Raw genomic sequence first — 21,921 nt, 5'->3', positions numbered from 1 at the left:
GACATGGCTCCAGTGGCACATGTAGCAGAGGATGTCCTTGTTGGGAACCAATGGGAGGAGAAGCCCTTGGTCCTGCCAAGGCTGGAGCCCACGTCCCAACCCAGCTGTACAGGAATGTCAGGGTGCAGAGTTGGAAGGTGGGGTTGTTGGGGAGGGGGAACACCCTTGTAAAAGAAGGAAGGGGGATTGGATAATGGGATTATGGAAGGGAAACTGGGAAAGGGTATAACATTTGAAATGAAAATAAAAATATCCATTAAAAAAAGTAGACATCAAATTTCAAGGAATTGGGACTGTACCAAAAATAAAACAAACAATGAAATGTATTAAATGTATAGGACCTGAAGGTCAGTGAGGAATATTGAGGCCATAATATTTATGGGAAAGAGATCTGTTACAGCAGTGTAAATCAAAAAATTATATCCCCTCAGTTTCAGAACCTGGCCATGAAACCAGTCATCTTCTTAAAAAAAAAAAAAGTTAAATTAGTGCTGGCTCCAGCAGCACATATCCTAAAATTGGAACTACACAGAGAAGATTAACATGGCCCCTGCACAAGGATAACATGCAAATTCGTGAAGTATTAAATATTTTTAAGGCCTTAAAGAGGAAACACAGAAGAATTACAAGAAAACACAACCAAACATGTGAAGGAATTGAACAAAAACATCCAGAATCTAAAAATCAATATAGAAACAATAAATCACAAAGGGGACAACCCTGGAGATAGAAAACCTAGGAAACAGACCAAGAGTCATAGACACAAACATCAGCAACAGAATACAAGAGATAGAACAGAGACTCTCAGGGGCATAGAAAACATTAACACAACTGTCATAGAAATTGTAAAATACAAAAAGCTCCTATTCCAAAACATCCAGAAAATCCAGAACGCAATGAGAAGATCAAACCTAAGGATAATAGGTATAGAAGAGTGCGGAGATTCCCGTTTAATGGATCAGTAACTATCTTTAATAAAATTATAGAAGGAAACTTCCCTAACCTAAAGAAAGAGATGCACATACACATACAAGAAGCCTACAGAACTCCAAATAGATTGGACCAGAAAAGAAATTCCTCCCATTTTATAATAGTCAAAATACCAAATGCACCAAACAAAGAAAGACTATTAAAAGCAGTAAGAGAAAAAGATCCAATAACATATAAGGGCAGACCTATCAAAATTACACCAAACTTCTCACCAGAGACTATGAAAGCAAGAAGACCCTGGGCAGATGTCATACAATTATGAAGGGAACACAAATATCAGCCCACGCTACTGTATCCAGCAAAACTCTCAATTAACATAGATGGAGAAACCAAGATAATCCATGACAAAGACCAAATTACACAATATCATTCCACAAATTCAGTCCCACAAAGGATAAAAATGGAAGACTCCAACACAAGAAGGGAAATGATATCCTCACAAAAGCAAGAAAGTAATCTTCTTGCAACCGACCCAAAAAGAGATAGACACACAAACATAATTCCACCACTAACAACAAAAAATAACAGGAAACAACAATCACTATTCCTTAATATCTCTTAACATCAATGGACTGAATTCCCCAATACAAGGACATAGACTAAAATACTGGGTTCTTAAAGAGGACCCAGCATTTTGCTGCATACAGGAAACACACTTCAGTGACAAAGACAGACAATAATTCACCATAAAATGTTGGGAAACAATTTTCAAAGCAAATGGTCAGAAGAAACAAGCTACAGTAGCCATTATAATATCAGGAGCCTGATTTAACTGTCTCCTGAGAGGCTCTGCCAGAGCATGATAATTAGAAGCAAATGCTAGCAGCCAACCATTGAAAGAGAACAGGGTCCCTGTTGGAGGAGTTACAGAAAGAATTAAAGGAGCTGAAGGGACTTGAAACCCCATAAGAACAATAATACCAACCAACCAGTTCTCCCAAGGACTAAACCACTACCCAAATACTACCATGGATAGACCCATAGCTCCAGCTGCATATGTAGCAGAGGATGGCCTTCTTGGGAAACAATTGGAGGAGAAGCCCTTGGACTGGCGAAAGCTGGAACCACCCTCCCCCCGCCATGTAGGTGAATCTCAGGGCAGGGAGGTAGAAAGGGTTGGGTTGTTGGGTGGCAGAACACACTTTTTAAAGAAGGAGGATGGGGTATGGGATATGGGCTTATGGAAGGGAAACCAGGAAAGGGGATAACATTGGAAATGTAAATGAATAAAAATATGTCCAATTAAAAAACAAAAAGAAATGCAAACATTTTCAATAAAAATACTTTTAAAAGAAAAACAAATCTTACCAGATGCCAAAAACCTGTTTGACAAAATCCAACCCCCCTTTATCATAACTCTTGGAGAAAAGGTATACAAGGGCATATCTAAATAAAATATTGGCAACATACAGCAAGCCAATACCCCAAATCAAATTAAATGGAGAGAAATTTTGAGAATTTCCACTAAAATCAGGGACATGGCAAGGCTTTTCACTCTCCCCATATCTCTTCAAAACACTACTAGAAATTCTAGCTCAAGCAATGAGGCAACTAAAGGAGATCAAGGGGATACAAGTTAGAAAGGAAGAAGCAAAAGTATCACTATTTTCAGATGATATGATAGTGTATATAAGTGAGCTCAAAAATTCTACCAGAAAATACAGTTGATAAACATTTTTAGCTAAGTGGCTGGATACTCAATTTACTTGAAGGACTCAATAGCTCTGCTCTACAAATTCAATAAAAGGACTGAGAAAGAAGTTGTGGAAACAAAACCGTTCACAATAGCTACAAACAAAATGAAATTTTCATTTACCTCTCACATAGCAAGTGAAAACTTGTCTGACAAGAACTTCAATATTTGCAAAAAGAAAAACTGAAAAGATATCAGAAGGGGGAAAGATCTCCCTTGCTCATGTATTAGGAGGATTAACATAATAAAAATAACCATCTTTCCAAAAAGCAATCTACATATTCAGTGCAATTTCCATCAAAATTCCAACACAATTCTTCACATATTTTTAAAGAATAAAATCTTCACCTCATATAAAAAAATTCAAAATAAAGAAAAAAAACAAACAAATAAAACACAGGATAGATAAAATGATCCTGTATTATAAAAGAACTTCTGGAGGTATCAATATCAATGACTTTAAACAATACTGCTGAAAAATAGTAAGGAAAACTTGCTTGTACTGGTATAGAAAGAGACAAGTCATTCAGCTGAATACAATGGTGGATCCAAAAATAAACCCATATATCAACGGACACTTGATTTCTTGAAAAAGAAGCTAAAACCTTATACAATGGAAAGGGGAAAATACCATAGACAAGAAGTGTGTGTATAAATGGTTGACAATAAAGACAATTATAATGTGGGAAGGGTAAATGGTAAAATGGGTTTTCACTGTGCACAATTTAAATTTTTCCATGTCGATGGTAATTTCTGCACATTTGAGATAATGATCTTTAAGTCATCAAGCAGTGGACCTAAATATATTGAATATGTGAACATGGAATCAACAGAGACTCTCCAAGTGGTTGCAATTTCCAGAGTGTTAGGGCTATTCTAGACACCTATTAATTGCCTAGTGTGTGAGCTTCAACATCCCTCCCTGATGCAGTAATTGACAGAAATTACCTATGATCATTTGAAATCAAGGGCCTCTACTGCTTCTGCTAGTAGTTAGATTGTACTATCAATGATGACCTCTTTCAGCAAATTCCAAAACTCACTAGTTACTCACAAGTTGAACAATTTCCTTACTTTTTAAATCAAGAAAAAAGTATGTACAGATATGGATTTATTCCTTGTAACACATGATTTTGTCTTAAAACCTAATTTTCTGAGCTTTTCTGAATATTGTATATATATTCTAAAATAATGCTTTAGCTTAGAGTATTATTTTTCACCTTTTCCATTACTTCCTAATGTATTTCCAGGATGTCTGGGTTTCTAAACTGTGCATGAACATCTGTCTCATGTACTATACAAAGGATATTTCTTTAAAGATTTACAGATTCATGATGTTTATATAAATGGACTCACACATAAAATTAAGATGAATAGCTTAATAGTGAGTTTTTCTTTAGAATTTACATTCATAGATGTGTAAAATGCTAATATTCTATAAATGATTTGAGAATAAAAATCTAATCTGTTCCTTGTGGTACAGTGGAATATTCACGCACAACAGGACAGGATAACATAATGATCTGTAGTATGTGTCAATGAGTAGCATTATTCTGAAAGCTACTGGACTTTTGGTAAATTAAGGGGTATTAAGTACTTTAGATCCATGCAGAGACACATCACAGTCTGGATGGCTATACCTGAAAATGATGAAGTCATATTTTCATTTATTTTCTGGTTGACTTATCTCTAGTATTTTCTCGTATTAAGGAAAGAGTGCAGACTAATTGCTGAGTCTCTGCAAGTCTCTACATATTTTCTGATTCAAGTCTTTTTAATTTAACCTAGTACTACTATGGCAGTAAGCCTGGACATTGAACAGAATCATCCCTACTTTAGTTAACACAAATAACCTCTAATACAGTGTTTCTAACTTTTCTGATGCTAAACACTCACATACAATTCAAATAATTTAAGTGTGGGCAGACTAACTTTCAGTTGAATGATTTCTCAGTTCCAAGACCATCATTAAGTATGTTTTCTATGATCTTAAGCGACCCCTATGACAGCGCCATTCCTGCCCCCAAAGTGGTTGATACCCACCCACTGAAAATTATTACTATAATTTATGTTACAGGATTGTAGAAAATTCATGACTTCAGCATATGATACATGAGAGACACTTCCTGGGAAGATGTAACATACATTCATCTAAGGATCCCAAGTGTAAACTAAAAATAATCAAATCAAACTTGGTGAATTATTCACATTTATTTACAGGACAATGGGGAAGGAGTTGTTGACCACACAGCCCAAGGACACATAATCAGTCGTTATCCTCAAACATAAAACCAGCATTTAATAAGAATTATGAATACTGGACTGTCAAAGGAGATTTCACATCTGTAGACATATTTATAGGATCAAGAACAAGAAGTTTTGGTATCTCAGTTTGTCAAATAAAACTTTTTAAGTATAATTTGTCTGAATTTGATTCCTTGAATATACAGGATGCTGCCAGTTTTATTAGATATTTTGAGGGGTGAAGTCCATTTGAAACAGATAATTTCTGTTGCCATGAAAGTGTTACACAACACTATATTATTCTGGCTTCCCCACATGTCTTCATCTTGGAATATTTGAAGGTGGACACGTACAAGTTCAATGAAAACTTTCCTACCCTGTCATATTTTCAGAGATTTTCTCAGCATAAGTAGTTGACATTCGCTAAGATTTGAACATTGAATGAAGGTTTCTGAAGTTTTCATAATCATACAAATTCGCTAGTGTGGAACGTCAATTGTTGCAAGATATACTTTCCCCACAAAAAAATGTAAAATGTTTTCTCTAACCTGAAATGAAGTCAAAGATATTTCCAAATACATTGTTTATCTTCAGATTGTAACATGTATTTTCTTAATTCTAAGAAATAGGCCAAAAGAAAAGGTTCATACCTCTAATACATTTGAAAGTTTTTCTCCATTAAGTATTATCTAATCAATTTTAAGATGATATTTGTTGGTAAAGAATTGTCCCATTGACTAAATTTATAATTTTTCTCTATGTAATCTGTCAGACATTGTAGTTAATGCATTTTCCATGTACATCACACTTGCAAGTATTATCTCATGTATGAAATCTCTGATGCCTTCACAGGCGAATATTTGGGTAAAGCATTTGCCACATTCACTGCTTTTGTAAGGTTTCTCTCCTCTATGAAGTCTCTAATGTACATGAAGACTGGATTTTTGAGTAATGCATTTGTCATATTAACCACATTTGTATGATTTTTCCCCTGTATGAATTCTCAGATGAATTCTCAGACTCTGGGGCCAAAGCATTTTTCATAATTACTGCATGTGAAAGGGTTATCTCCTGTATGAACTCTCTGATGAATACTGAGATGGGATTGTGCACCAAAGGATTTGTCACACTCAAAGCATTTGTAAGGTTTCTCTACTGTATGAATTATCTCATGAATTCTCTGACTAACTTCTTAGTCAAATCATTTGTCACATTCATTGCATTTTTAAGGTTTATTTCCTGTATGAATTCTCATATGGATTTTCAGAGTCCCTGTTTCAGTAAAGCATTTGCAGATTCTCTGCATTTGTAAGGCTTCTCTCCAGTATAAATTCTCTGATAAATACTAATATTAAATTTGTACGTAAAGTATTTCTCACATTCACCACATTTGTAAGGTTTCTCTCCTTACAAATTCTCTAATGAATTCTCTAATGAATACTAAGATAGGATTCTTCGGCAAAGAATTTGGCACATTGACTACATTTGTAAGGTTTATCTCCTGTATGAATTCTCTGATGACGCCTACGACAGGATTCTCGGGCAAAACATTTGTCACATTGACTACATTTGTAAGGTTTCTCTCCTGTATGACTTCTCTGATGAACAGTAAGATGGGATTGTTGGACAAAGGATTTGTCACATTCACTGCATTTGTAAGGTTTCTCTCCTGTATGAAGTCTCATATGGTTTCTCAGAGTGCCTTTTTCAGTAAAGCATTTGTCACATTCACTGCATTTGTAAGGTTTCTCTCCTGTATGAATTCTCTGATGAATACTAAGATAGAATTCTTGGGCAAAGTATTTGTCACATTGACAACATTTGTAAGGTTTATCTCCCGTATGAATTCTCTGATGACGCCTAAGACAGGATTCTTGGGTAAAATGTTTGTCACATTGACTACATTTGTAAGGTTTCTCTCCAGTATGAATTCTCTGATGAATACTACGATGAGATTGTTGGCCAAAGCATTTGTCACATTCACCGCATTTGTAAGGTTTCTCTCCTGTATGAATCCTCTGATGAATTCTCAGACTACCTTTGCGGCCAAAGCATTTGTCACACTCACTACATTTGTAAGGTTTCTCTCCTGTATGAATTCTCATATGGTTTCTCAGAGTGCGTTTTTCAGTAAAGCATTTGTCACACTCACTACATTTGTAAGGTTTTTCTCCTGTATGAATTCTCTGATGAATACTAAGATGGAATTTTTGGGAAAAGTATTTGTCACACTGACTACATTTATAAGGTTTTTCTCCTGTATGAATTCTCTGATGACGCCTAAGACAAGATTCTTGGGAAAAGTATTTGTCACATTGACTACATTTGTAACGTTTCTCTCCAGTATGAATTCTCTGATGAATACTAAGATAGTATTTTTGGGCAAAGTATTTGTCACATTGACTACATTTGTAAGGTTTCTCTCCTGAATGACTTCTCTGATGACGCCTAAGACAAGATTCTCGGGCAAAGTATTTGTCACACTGACTACATTTGTAAGGTTTCTCTCCTGTATGAATTCTCTGATGAATTATCAGACTAAGGTTGGAGACAAAGCATTTGTCACATTCACTGCATTTGTAAGGTTTCTCTCCTGTATGAATTCTCTGATACAAATGAAGCTTCCTTGTTTTGGTAAAGTATTTCTCACATTCACCACCTTGGTGAAGGCTCTTACCATTAATGTCTTCTTTCAGCTTCAGTTTATGTTTATAGACAAAATCGTTATCAAATTCTGTATTTTTGTGTTCTTTGTTCTCTATGTGGATTCCAGAATTTACACCAATGATAGCACATTCATTAGAAAACTGTACACAGTCTTTATATTTGTGAACTTCTCTCGTATTCCCAGCTTTATGTCTTTTCAGGTTTGAGGACCGAAGGGAGGAATCTCGGAGATGAGTTTTATAAGGTGTACTTTGGGTGGAATCTAGAGTCATTTTGCTAATCTCATTCCATTTACAAAACTTCTCTTGGATATTCATATGTTCATGGATAATGCACTCTGTGTCTTGTTCCAAGATCTTCCCTTGTTTTCCACGTATCAGATGATTTTCTGAAAAATAAAAGTGCAATTAGGGATGACAGGGGTTACTGCACTGGGGAGAAAGAGATTCAATAATGGGTGTTTGCTGAATTATCTGGTAAACTAGACCTTCTCTAGGATTTCTGCCCTCAAAATTGGTTTTACTCTTTTCATAATCATTACTTGGATCCTCAAAAGTCACTCAATTCAGATCTATATCAACTGAAAGGAATGATAAAAACTTCAAAATATTACCGTAAAAATGTACCTTGCAGAAGCTAAGAAAAAAAAGTCATCAATCAATATTGAATATACATAAAGTAGATCTCTGAATAACATACCTCTAATTTTTAATTATAATTTGATTCAAAGTGACATTGTATAGTTGTGTTCAGCTGGAAATTCATGATCATAAATGAATCTTATACATATGCTGGTGTCAGCATCCAAAATACTGAAGATTAAGAACATGGTGTATGAGTACTAAACTCAGAGACCACATATAAAAATGCAAAGAAATAGGCAAAATTAAAATTCTCCAAACCAACAGCTCTATATCTACTTAAAACATTTTGCATTATTAAAAATCATAATTAAAGAGACTAACGTAATAATATAATAATGTAAAAATAAAATGACGCCAATTATTATGTGTCCAGAAATATAATTGCTACTTCTGAACATTAATTTTTTTTAACTCGGAAATTTCCATTTAAAGCTAGATAAGAGGTATTGGAAAGATCTTGGAGAATATAACACTGGTTACTCCTACAAAGAAAGTGGAGAAATGTATAAAAAAAAAAAAATACCATGGAAAAATTATCATGCAAAGAGGAACCTCCCTTATCCTACTGCTTTCCAGATATTTCAGAGAGTTTACATAAACACGATGTAGGAAAATTCAAAGTAAGATTCAGGAATTCTACAAAAAGTGCATCCTTACCCACAGACAATAGATTGTTGTATGTCTCCAAAATCACATCCATGTACAGTGCCCGCTGAGCATAAGTGAGACTTTCCCATTCCTCTAGTGTGAACTCTGGAACAACATCCTTGAAGGTTAAGAAACCCTGTAATAGAAAAGTATGGATTTGTTACTTTACAAAATTCCTTTCCTACATTAAAAAGTAGCACTAACAAACCGGAGACACTTTGTAATACAGATAAGGACAGGAAAATATTGAGGGACAAACATTTTCTCAAAGGTTCATGGATATGAGTCTAAAGTTATGAAATGCTGCTCTTCCACAGACAATCTACAGAATGACTTACAATAATGCTCTCATTTATGAAGGCCCTCACATTCATAAATTTATTGTGGTTTTCTGAGACCTTAGCAGCAAAAGAACGATTTTCCACCATCTACACATTTGAATTTTTTTACGCAGTTTGGATTGTATAATATCTTTTAAAGTCCTCTATTACAAAATTGTTTGCCAGCAATCCTATGCTACTAGAAAATGGATTTTGATACTCATTTCTTTAAAACCCAATAATCTCTGCTGAAGACTTCAGGCAGGAGGAATATACAACACATATGCATAATTTCAGACAAATGTTACCAACATACATTATATAACAAAAGACGTTAAATAGAAGTTGAAAATCTATATCCTAAAATAGTCATATAATTCCTTGTATTTACATCTCTCTGAGAATGAATGTTATAATCATCTCAAAAGCTGTAATCTGTTATGAAATATAACATGTTCATTTGATTTCTGGATACAATAATGTACCTATATGCAGTAGAGTTTGATAAAAAAAAATTTTAATGTCATATCACAGATAGTTAAGTTGTGATGAGGAAAAATGTCCTATCAATTCTACAATGTCCACCTTACTCAATATGGACAATAGCTCAATCCTGTGTATATCTGGCCCTCAGGTGACTGTACTATAAGATATGTATTTGACGTTATAAGGTCTAGCTAAAGAGCTAGAAATGTTCCATAAGGTAGAAGTAGAATATCAAATGGAGAATTAATGGAAGAAGCAAATGTTAGAGTTTGTTCTTTCAACAGAAAAGGAGTGCAACATCAGGAAAAATATGAAACATTCCAAGTGACACATAGAATCAAATACTTAGGAAAATTATTTTATTTAAGTATATTCACAACCAAGGAAAAACACTAGTACAGGAAATTAAATTATTAAAAATTATAAAACATCTGGCACAAAGCTCCCTGCTCCCAAACCCTATAGGAGAGAGAGTTGATCGCCCAGAAGTGTGGGCAATACTAAGATAGCAGGGCAGGGGAGACCGCCACTTCGGCCCACTTTTGCCCATATCCCTGGCTCTTGAAGAAACTATATAGGGCCTCTAGGAACAGGAAGATAGGGGCACCCAAGCTGCAGGAAACCTGTGATCGAGACACCAGCGGGATCTGAAGGAACACAGCCAAACAGCTCCCAGCACCCAAATCTTATGGGACAGAGAGGCAGACCTTTAGAGGGGCAGACACGCTTGGGAAACCAGAGAAGTCTTCTGTCTGCCCACCTTTCTGACTCTAGAGGAAAACACCTACAGCCACCCTGTGCACAGGGACCCCAGAGAAGGAGGGGCAGACGCTCCTGGTTACTGCCCTCATGAAGAGCTGGAAACCAGTCCTGAGGAGCGACGTCAGGCCCAAGAACAGAGGTAAGACCAACTTTTCTGCTCCAACTGACTGCCTGGTGGACTCAGGACAAATGCCCACAGAAACAGCTGAAAGCCAGTAGACAGGAACAACAACACGCTTGAAAGCAGAATACTCCATTCCCATAACTGGCTGGAAGAAAACAGGAAAACAGGTGACAACTCTCCTAACACACAGGCCTATAGTATGGTCTAGCCACTGTCAGAAATAGCAGAACAAGGTAACACCAGAGAAAACCTGATGACGAAAGGCAACCTCAGGAACCCAAGCAACAGAAACCAAGACTACATGGCATCATCGGAGCCTAATTCTTCCACCAAAGCAAACACTTACTATCCAAACACACGAGAAAAGCAAGACCTAGATTTAAAATCACATTTTATCCTGATAATGGAGGACCACAAGAAAAACATGAGGAAGTCCCTTAGAGAAATGCAGGAAAACACAAATAAACAAGTAGAAGCCCTTAGAGAAAAAACACAAATATCACTGAAAGAATTACAGGAAAACACAATCAAACAGGTGAAGGAATTAAAAATGGAAATAGAAACAATAAAGAAAGCACAAAGAGGAACACTCTGGATATAGAAAAACAAAGGAAGAGACAAGGAGCCGTAGATACAAGCATCACCAACAGAATACAAGAGATAGAAGAGAGAATCTCAGGAGCAGAAGATTCCATAGAAATCATCGACACAACTGTCAAAGGTAATGTAAAACTGAACAAGTTACTGGCCCAAAACATACAGGAAATCCAACACACAATGAGAAGATCAAAGGTAAGGATAATAGGTATTGAAGAGAGTGAAGACTCTCAACTCAAAGGACCAGTAAATATCTTCAAAAAAATCATAGAAGAAAACTTCCATAACCTAAAGAAAGAGATGCCCATAAACATAGAAGAAGCCTACAGAACTCCAAATAGATTGGACAAGAAAAGTCCTCCCATCACATAATAGTCAAAACACCAAATGCACAAAACAAAGAAAGAATATTAAAAGCAGAAAGGGTAAAAGGTCAAGTAACATATAAAGACAGACCTATCAGAATTACACCAGATTTCTCACCAGACACTTTGAAAGCCAGAAGATCCTGGACAGATGTCATACAAACCCTAAGAGAACAAAAATGCCAGCCCAGGTTACTGTATCCAGCAAAACTCAATTAACATTGATGGAAAATCCAAGATATTCCATGACAAAACCAAATTTACACAATATCTTTCTACAAATCCAGCCCTACAAAAGATAATAAATGGTAAAGCCCAACACAAGGAGGTAACCTATACCCTAAAAAAAAGAAGAAATTGATCATTTTAAAACAAAACAAAGAAAAAACAAGCAAACAAAGATAATCTCACCTCCAAGTACGAACAGGAAGCAACAATCATTAATCCTTAATATCTCTCAACATCAATGGATTCAATTCCCCAATAAAAAGACACAGATTTACCAACTGGATACGAAATGAGGACCCAGCATTTTGCTGCCTACAGGAAATACACCTGAGAGACAAACACAAACAATACCTCAGAGTAAAAGGCTTTAAAACAACTTTCCAAACAAATGTTCTGAAGAAGCAACCTGGAGTAGCCATTCTAATATCGAATAAAATCGATTTTCAACTAAAAGTCATCAAAAAAGATAAGGAAGGACACTTCATATTCATCAAAGGAAAAATCCACCAATATGAACTCTCAATACTAAATATCTATGGTCCAAATACAGGGGCACCTACATACATAAAAGAAACCTTACTAAAGCTCAAAGCACACATTGAACCTCACACAATAATAGTAGGAGATTTCAACACCCCACTCTCAGGAATGGACAGATCATGGAAACAGAAATTAAACAAAGACATAGACAGACTAACAGAAGACATGAACCAAATGTGCTCAACAGATATTTATAAAACATTCTATCCTAAAACAAAAGGATATAATTTCTTCTCACCACCTCATGGTACTTTCTCCAAAATTGAACATATAATTGGTCATAAAACAGGCCTCAACAGATACAGAAAGATAGAAATAATCCCATGAGTCCTATCATACAACCACAGGCTAAAGCTGGTCTTCAATAACAATAAGGGAAGAACGCCCACATATTCTTGAAAGTTGAAAAATGCTCTACTCAGTGATAACCTAGTCAAGGAAGAAATAAAAAAAGAAATTAAAGACTCCTTAGAATTTAATGAAAATGAAGGTACAACATACCCAAACTTACGGGACACAATGAAAGCTGTGCTAAGAGGAAAAACTCCTAGTTGTGATTGCCTGAAGAAAGAAACAGGAGAGAGCATATCAGCAGCTTGACAACACACCTAAAAGCTCTAGAACAAAAAGAAGAAAATACATTCAGGAGGAGCAGAAGGCAGGAAATAATCAAACTCAGAGATGAAATCAACCAAGTAGAAACAAAAAGGACTATACAAAGACTCAAAAGAACCGAAAGCTGGTTCTTTGACAAAATCAACAAGTTAGATAAACCCTTAGCCAGATTAACCAGAGAGCACAGAGAGTGTGTCCAAATTAACAAAATCAGAAAAGAAAAGGGAGATATAACTACAGAATCAGAGGAAATTCAAAAAATCATTAGATCCTGCTACATAGGCCTATATTCAACAAAACTCGAAATTCTGGAGGAAATGCACAATTTCCTAGACTGATACCAGGTACCAAAGTTAAATCAGGAACAGATAAGCCATTTACACAACCCCATAACTGTTAAAGAAATAGAAATCGTCATTAAAAGTCTCTCAACCAAAGAGAGCCCAGGTCCAGATGGGTTCAGTGCAGAATTCTATCAGACCTTCATAGAAGACTTCATACTAATACTATGCAAACTATTCCACAAAATTGAAACAGACGGAGCGCTACCGAATTCTTTCTATGAAGCCACAATTATTCTTATACCTAAACCACACAAAGACCCAACAAAGAAAAAGATCTTCAGACAAATTTCCCTTAGGAATATCGATGAAAAAATACTCAATAAAATTCTTGCAACGTGATCCATTATATAAACAAACTTAAAGATAAAAGCCACATGAACATTTCATTAGATGCTGAGAAAGCATTTGAAAATTCAACACCCCTTCATGATAAAAGTCCTGGAAAGAATAGGAATTCAAGGCCCATACCTAAACATAGTAAAAGCCATATGCAGCAAAACAGTCGCTAACATTAAACTAAATGGAGAGAAACTTGAAGCAATCCCACTAAAATCAGGGACGAGACAAGGCTGCCCACTCTCTCTCTACTTATTCAATATACTTCTTGATGTTCTAGCCAGAGCAATCAGACAACAAAAGGAGATCAAAGGGATACAGATTGGAAAAGAAGAAGTCAAAATGTCACTATTTGCAGATGATATGATAGTATATTTAGGTGATCCCAAAAGTTCCACCAGAGAACTACTAAATCTGATAAACAACTTCAGCAAAGTGGCTCGGTATAAAATTAACTAAAATAAATCACTAGCCTTCCTCTACCCAAAAGAGAAACAAGTCGAGAAAGAAATTAAGGAAAAAACACCCTTCATAATAGTCCCAAATGATATAAAATACCTCGGTGTGACTTTAACCAAGCAAGTGAAAGATCTGAATGATAAGAACTTCAAGACTCTGAAGAAAGAAATTGAAGAAGACCTCAGAAGATGGAAAGATCTCCCATGCTCATGGATTGGCAGGATTAATAAAGAAAAAATGGCCATTTTACCAAAAGCAACCTACAAATTCAATGCAATCACCATCAAAACTCCAATCCAATTCTGCAGAGAGTTAGACGGAATAATTTGCAAATTCATCTGAATAACAAAAAACCCAGGATAGCTAAAACTATCCTCAACAATAAAAGGACTTCTGGGGGAATCACTATCCCTGAACTCAAGCAGTATTACAGAGCAATAGTGATAAAATCTGTATGGCATTGGTACAGAAACAGGCAGATACATCAGTTCAACAGAATTGCAGACCCAGAAATGAACCCACACACCTATGATCACTTGATTTTTGACAAGGGGACAAAACCATCCAATGGAAAAAGATATCATTTTCAGCATATGGTGCTGGTTCAACTGGCAGTCAGCATGTAGAAGAATGCAGATTGATCCATGCTTATCACCCTGTACAAAGCTTAAGTCCAAGTGAATCAAGGACCTCCACATCAAACCAGATACACTCAAACTAATAGAAGAAAACTTGGGGAAGAGTCTCGAACACATGGGCACTGGAGAAAATTTCCTGAACAAAACACCAATGGCTTATCCTCTAAGATCAAGAATCACAATGGGATCTCATAAACCTACAAAGCTTCTGTAAGGCAAAGGACACTGTTGTTAGGACAAAACGGCAACCAACAGATTGGGAAAAGATCTTTACCAATCCTACAACTGATAGAGGGCTCATATCCAAAATATAGAAAGAACTCACAAAGTTAGACGACAGGGAGACAAATAACCCTATTGAAAAATGGGTTTCAGAGCTAACCAAAGAATTCACAGCTGAGGAATGCCAAGTGGCTGAGAAGCACCTAAAGAAATGTTCAAAATCTTTAGTCATAAGGGAAATGCAAATCAAAACAACCCTGAGATTCCACCTCACACCACTCAGAATGGCTAAAATCAAAAACTCCGGCGACAGCAGATGCTGTTAAGGATGTGGAGAAAGAGGAACACTCCTCCATTGTTGGTGGGATTGCAGACTGGTACAACCATTCTGGAAATCAGTCTGGAGGTTCTTCAGAAAACTGAGCATTGAACTACCAGAGTGGGAATCACTATCCCTGAACTCAAGCAGTATTACAGATCAATAGTGATAAAATCTGTATGGTATTGGTACAGAGACAGGCAGATAGATCAGTTCAACAGAATTGCAGACCCAGAAATGAACCCACACACCTATGATCACTTGATTTAGGACCCAGCTATCCCTCTCTTGGGCATATACCCAAAAGATGCCCCAACATATAACAAAGACACATGCTCCACTATGTTCATAGCAGCCTTATTTATAATAGCCAGAAGATGGAAAGAACCCAGATGCCCTTCAACAGAGGAATGGATACAGAAAATGTGGTACATCTACACAATGGAATACTACTCAGCTATTAAAAACAATGACTTTATGAAATTCATAGGCAAATGGATGGAACGGGAAAATCATCCTGAGTGAGGTTACCCAATCACAGAAAAATACACATGGTATGCACTCATTAATAAGTGGCTATTAGCCCAAATGCTTGAATTACCCTAGATGCACAGAACACATGAAACTCAAGAAGGATGACCAAAATGCAAATGCTTCACTCCTTCTTTAAAAGTAGAACAAGAATACCCTTGGCAGGGAATAGGGAGGCAAAGTTTAGAATAGAGGCTGAAGGAACGCCCATTCTGAGCCTGTCCTACATGTGGCCCATCCATATACAGCCACCAAACTAGATAAGATGGATGAAGCAAAGAAGTGCAGGTCGACAGGAGCCGGATGTAGATCTCTCCTGAGAGACACAGCCAGAATATGGAAAATACATAGGTGAATGCCAGCAGCAAACCACTGAATTGAGAATGGGACCCCTGTTGAAGGAATCAGAGAAAGGACTGAAAGACCTTGAAGGGGCTTGTGACCCCATATGAACAACAATACCAAACAACCAGAGCTTCCAGGGACTAAGCCACTACCCAAAGACTATACATGGACTGACTGTGGGCTCCAACTGTATATGTAGCAGTGAATAGCCTAGTAAGAGCACCAGTGGAAGGGGAAGCCCTTGTCCCTGCCAAGGCTTGACCCCCAGTGAACAGGTTTCTTGGGGGAGGGCAGTAACGTGGGCAGTTTTGGGAGTGGAACACCCATATAGAAGTGGAGGGGGGGTTAGGGGGATGTTGGCCATGGAATCGGGAAAGGGAATAACATGTGAAATGCAAATAAGAAATACCCAATTTAATAAAGATGGAAAAATAAAAAAATAAAGCCCTATGTTGAATAGAGATCCAAGGGGCAACATCTTGTTATATCTCTTATTCCTACATCCTCATGTTTTCAGATTTGAAAATCTGACTTAAAGGACAGGAATCTGCTTGTTTGTATTAAAATAGCCTAAAAAAGAATAAAACACACAGCCTGTGGGTTTTTTGACCATACAATTAAAGGGTTTGGAAAATCATGGATTCCAGGTTGTGGGGTGCTGGTGACATTCATCTCAGTCCTGTACTCTAGAACCTTGATGTCACTTTATTTTAAAGTGTGAAGGAGTTTTGTGACCTTGTGGGTGCAATTCTAGTTTTTCCAAAGTACAGTTATGAACCTTATACATCTCGTACAGAACAGTCATGAGAAGACTCTCAATGGTGGCGAAGCAGCTTACTGGCTAGGGCATTGAACACAGATGAGTTCCTTGAGTTTTCTTTGTGCTCTATAGATCCCACATTTTGAGCGGAACATGTTAATGTACTCAGAACTGACAACGAATGGAGTCACAAAACCGAGGCAAAAATTGTCCATTGTCCCATAAAGCAGATGTGTGTAGCTTTTTGTTTTTTAAAGAAAAACCAGTGACTGTTTTATTGTCATTATCAACAGACCAGCTAGAATTTGGAAGGGATGCTGATGCTGATACAATTCCTTCCATCAGAGCAAATTAGACTCTGAAGTGTTTCCAATGACATGAAGCTGGATAGGTTAGGATGCTCCTGCTGCTCTAGACTCAAGCCTCTCACTCATTTCATGTTCTTGACAAAGTCCTTGCCTTTCTTGACAGATGCTTTCAGTTCAGGGATGGCCTCAGCAATCATTTTCTCCTCAAAATGAGACTTTTTCAATGCCCAGGTTCTTCTCTGGGCCCTTTCTTCCCAACAGCAAAGGTGTTGAGAAATAAGTGCACTCTGTCTGTTTAGACTGAACGAAAGAACATTCAGCAACTCCTTCCTTCCTCATCATGGTGTCCAAGAGAGAGAAGACAAAGCCGACTCCAGCTTAAGCCATGGACAGAGTGCAAAACCTGCTCTAGCCTTGGCCTTCACAGCTACTGTGCCAGCCTCCTGGATCCTCCCGGATAGTGTGGCTGGTCTTTGGGAAAGTCAACCTTGGGGATACACTGAGAGATTGGGGAGATGATCGTCTTCCCAGTGTGGCCACAAATGAAAGATATGTTGACTCAAACTGGATCCAAACCCTTTACCTCTGCCACAAACATATTTGCTCTGATGATATCAAAGGTTGTCATGATATTGTTGGGGTTGTACATGCCATAAACTTCTGCTGTGACAGTGATGGTGGAGTTGACTAGATTGGCAATGCTGCAAATCATGGCTTCAGGGCAATGCTGGGTCATCCTGTATCCTTCCTGGCTTCCTGGGCACTCTGACTTGAATGACCACATCACAACCTTTTAGGCAATCTAGCAACAGCCCCGGTCTCAGGTAGGCTTCCGCATTTTCTCTGTTCTCAATATGACTCAGATCTGCTGCCACACCAGGTGTGTGATATCACAGAAGGCCAGGCAGCTCATTAGGGGCTGCTCTTCAGAAAGAGTGAAAGGGGTTGCTCAATGTCCCCAGAAGCTCTCAATACAGCTACTTTAGCATTGTTCTGGGCCGAAGTTCTGAAGCTGTGGAGGAGAGTCGCAGTGGTTGGATGAGTGAGAGCAGAGAGCATGGCTGGGGCCAGCAGAGCACAGACTTACAGGTACAGGAGCTAAGAGTTGTCAAGAAACTCCAAAGATTTCCATTCTGCCACATACAGATCTTGCAACAAAAATGCTCACAGGAGGAGGAAAATCAGAGCAGAGACTGAAGGAAAGGCCATCCAGAAACTGCCCAACCTGGGAATCCAGCCCATTTATAGCCACCAAACCCCGACAATATTGGTGTGCCAAGAAGTACAAGCTGACAGGAGCTTGATATAGTTATCTCCTGAGAGGCTCTGCCAGAGCATGACAAATACAGAGACAGGTGCTCACAGACAACCATTGAACTGAGAAAAGGATCCTCAATAGAGGAGTTAGAGAAAGGATTAAAGGAACTGAAGGGGTCTGTAACCCCTTAAGAACAACAATACCAACCAACCAGAGCTCCCAGGGACTAAACCACCATCCAAAGAGTATACATGGACAGATCCGCGACTCCAGCTGCATATATAGTAGAGGATGACCCTGTTGGGCATCAATGGGAGGAGAAGCCCTTGGTCCTGCGAAGGTCCAATATCCCATTGTAGGGAAATGTCAGGGTGGAGAGGTGGGAAAGGGAGGGTGGGAGAGGTAACATACTCATAGAAGTAGGGGGAGGGGAGATGAGATAGGGATTACAAACAGGGAAACAGGGAAAGGGGATAACATTTGAAATATAAATTTAAAAATCCAAAAAAAAAAAAAAAGTCAGTTAAATACCTTTCAGGCTGAAAAGCCCAAGAAACTGTTTTGTGAAGAACCTAGGAGATCTACTTAAAAGCTGATGCCCAGCTGGGATAACACCAATCATCATTTGCCTAATAGTTAAGAACTTTAATTTCCTGGACAATTTCCTAGACAGATATCAGGTACCGAAATTAAATCAGGAACAGATAAACCAGTTAAACAACCCCATAACTCCTAAGGAAATAGAAGCAGTCATTAAAGGTCTCCCAACCAAAAAGAGCCCAGGTCCAGACGGGTTTAGTGCAGAATTCTATCAGAACTTCATAGAAGACCTCATACCAATATTATCCAAACTATTCCACAAAATTGAAAAGGATGGAGCACTACCGAATTCCTTCTATAAAACCACAATTACTCTTATACCTAAACCACAGAAAGACCCAACAAAGAAAGAGAACTTCAGACCAATTTCCCTTATGAATATTGACGCAAAAATACTCAATAAAATTCTGGCAAACCGAATCCAAGAGCACATCAAAACAATCATCCACCATGATCAAGTAGGCTTCATCCCAGGCATGCAGGGATGGTTTCATATACAGAAAACCATCAACGTGATCCATTATATAAACAAACTAAAAGAACAAAACCACATGGTCATTTCATTAGATGCTGAGAAAGCATTTGAAAATTCAACACCCCTTCATGATAAAAGTCCTGGAAAGAATAGGAATTCAAGGCCCATACCTAAACATAGTAAAAGCCATATGCAGCAAAACAGTCGCTAACATTAAACTAAATGGAGAGAAACGTGAAGCAATCCCACTAAAATCAGGGACTAGACAAGGCTGCCCACGCTGTTCCTACTTATTCAATATAGTTCTTGATGTTCTAGCCAGAGCAATCAGACAACAAAAGGAGATCAAAGGGATACAGATTGGAAAAGAAGAAGTCAAAATATCACTATTTTCAGATGATATGATAGTATATTTAGGTGATCCCAAAAGTTCCACCAGAGAACTACTAAAGCTGATAAACAACTTCAGCAAAGTGGCTCGGTATAAAATTAACTAAAATAAATCACTAGCCTTCCTCTACCCAAAAGAGAAACAAGTCGAGAAAGAAATTAAGGAAAAAACACCCTTCATAATAGTCCCAAATGATATAAAATACCTCGGTGTGACTTTAACCAAGCAAGTGAAAGATCTGAATGATAAGAACTTAAGACTCTGAAGAAAGAAATTGAAGAAGACCTCAGAAGATGGAAAGATCTCCCATGCTCATGGATTGGCAGGATTAATATAGTAAAAATGGCCATTCTACCAAAAGCGATCTACAATTCAATGCAATCCCCATCAAAATATCAATCCAATTCTTCAAAGAGTTAGACAGAACAATTTGCAAATTCATCTGAATAACAAAAACCCAGGATAGCTAAAACTATCCTCAACAATAAAAAGGACTTCAGGGGGAATCACTATCCCTGAACTCAAGCAGTATTACAGAGCAACAGTGATAAAAACTGCATGGTATTGGTACAGAGACAGACAGACAGACCAATGGAACAGAATTGAAGACCCAGAAACGAACCCACACACCTATGGGCACTTGATTTTTGACATAGGAGCCAAAACCATCAAATAGAAAAAAAGATAGCATTTTCAGCAAATGGTGCTGGTTCAACTGGAGGTCAACATGTAGAAGAATGCAGATCGATCCATGCTTATCACCCTGTACAAAGCTTAAGTCCAAGTGCATAAAGGACCTCCACATCAAACCAGACACACTCAAACTAATAGAGAAAAACTAGGAAGCATCTGGAACACATGGGCACTGGAAAAATTTCCTGAACAAAAACACCAATGGCTTATGCTCTAAGATCAAGAATGGGATCAAATGGGATCTCATAAAACTGCAAAGCTTCTGTAAGGCAAAGAACACTGTGGTTAGGACAAAACGGCAACCAACAGATTGGGAAAAGATCTTTACCAATCCTACAACAGATAGAGGCCTTATATCCAAAATGTACAAAGAACTCAAGAAGTTAGACCGCAGGGAGACAAATAACCCTATTAAAAAATGGGGTTCAGAGCTAAACAAAGAATTCACAGCTGAGGAATACCAAATGGCTGAGAAACACCTAAAGAAATGTCCAACATCTTTAGTCATAAGGGAAATGCAAATCAAAACAACCCTGAGATTTCACCTCACACCAGTGAGAATGGCTAAGATCAAAAACTTAGGTGACAGCAGATGCTGGCGAGGACACTCCTCCATTGTTGGTGGGATTGCAGACTGGTACAACCATTCTGGAAATCAGTCTGGAGGTTCCTCAGAAAATTGGACATTGAACTGCCTGAGGATCCAGCTATACCTCTCTTGGGCATATACCCAAAAGATGCCCCAACATATAAAAAAGACACGTGCTCCACTATGTTCATAGCAGCCTTATTTATAATAGCCAGAAGATGGAAAGAACCCAGATGCCCTTCAACAGAGGAATGGATACAGAAAATGTGGTACATCTACACAATGGAATATTACTCAGCTATCAAAAACAATGACTTTATGAAATTCGTAGGCAAATGATTGGAACTGGAAAATATCATCCTGAGTGAGGTAACACAATCACAGAAAAACACACATGGTATGCACTCATTGATAAGTGGCTATTAGCCCAAATGCTTGAATTACCCTAGATACCTAGAACAAATGAAACTCAAGACGGATGATCAAAATGTGAATGCTTCACTCCTTCTTTAAAAGGGGAACAAGAATACCCTTGGGAGGGAATAGGGAGGCAAAGTTTAGAACAGTGACAGAAGGAACACCCATTCAGAGCCTGCCCCACATGTGGCCCATACATATACAGCCATCCAATTAGACAAGATGGATGAAGCAAAGAAGTGCAGGCCGACAGGAGCCGGATGTAGATCTCTCCTGAGAGACACAGCCAGAATACAGCAAACACAGAGGCGAA

At 37.8% G+C, this 21,921-nt stretch overlaps 2 protein-coding genes, 1 non-coding gene and 1 pseudogene across 3 annotated transcripts in view; 2 read left to right on the top strand and 2 right to left on the bottom strand.

Moving 5' to 3' along the window:
• LOC116892956 (zinc finger protein 816-like) overlaps positions 1 to 21,921 on the top strand; it is a 139,356-nt gene that overhangs the window by 76,051 nt on the left and 41,384 nt on the right.
• On the top strand, positions 489 to 595 carry LOC116890334. The gene has a single exon (XR_004386557.1). It is a non-coding gene; the product is annotated as a U6 spliceosomal RNA (small nuclear RNA).
• LOC116892947 (zinc finger protein 260-like) overlaps positions 4,875 to 21,921 on the bottom strand; it is a 28,642-nt gene continuing 11,595 nt past the window's right edge. The window contains exons 2-3 of the mRNA XM_032894900.1: positions 8,896 to 9,022; positions 4,875 to 7,982 (exon numbers count right to left, since the gene is read on the bottom strand). Coding sequence (XP_032750791.1) covers positions 6,358 to 7,982; positions 8,896 to 9,022 — 1,752 coding nt within the window. The 3' untranslated portion in view covers positions 4,875 to 6,357. The remainder of the gene's footprint in view (positions 7,983 to 8,895; positions 9,023 to 21,921) is intronic.
• LOC116893007 lies at positions 16,952 to 18,261 on the bottom strand (annotated as a pseudogene).

This window comes from Rattus rattus, chromosome 1 (genome assembly GCF_011064425.1).
Source record: "Rattus rattus isolate New Zealand chromosome 1, Rrattus_CSIRO_v1, whole genome shotgun sequence".
NCBI lineage: Eukaryota > Metazoa > Chordata > Mammalia > Rodentia > Muridae > Rattus > Rattus rattus.
The sequence above is the reverse complement of the archived record's forward strand: the minus strand, read 5'-3'. Positions and strand labels throughout refer to the sequence as shown.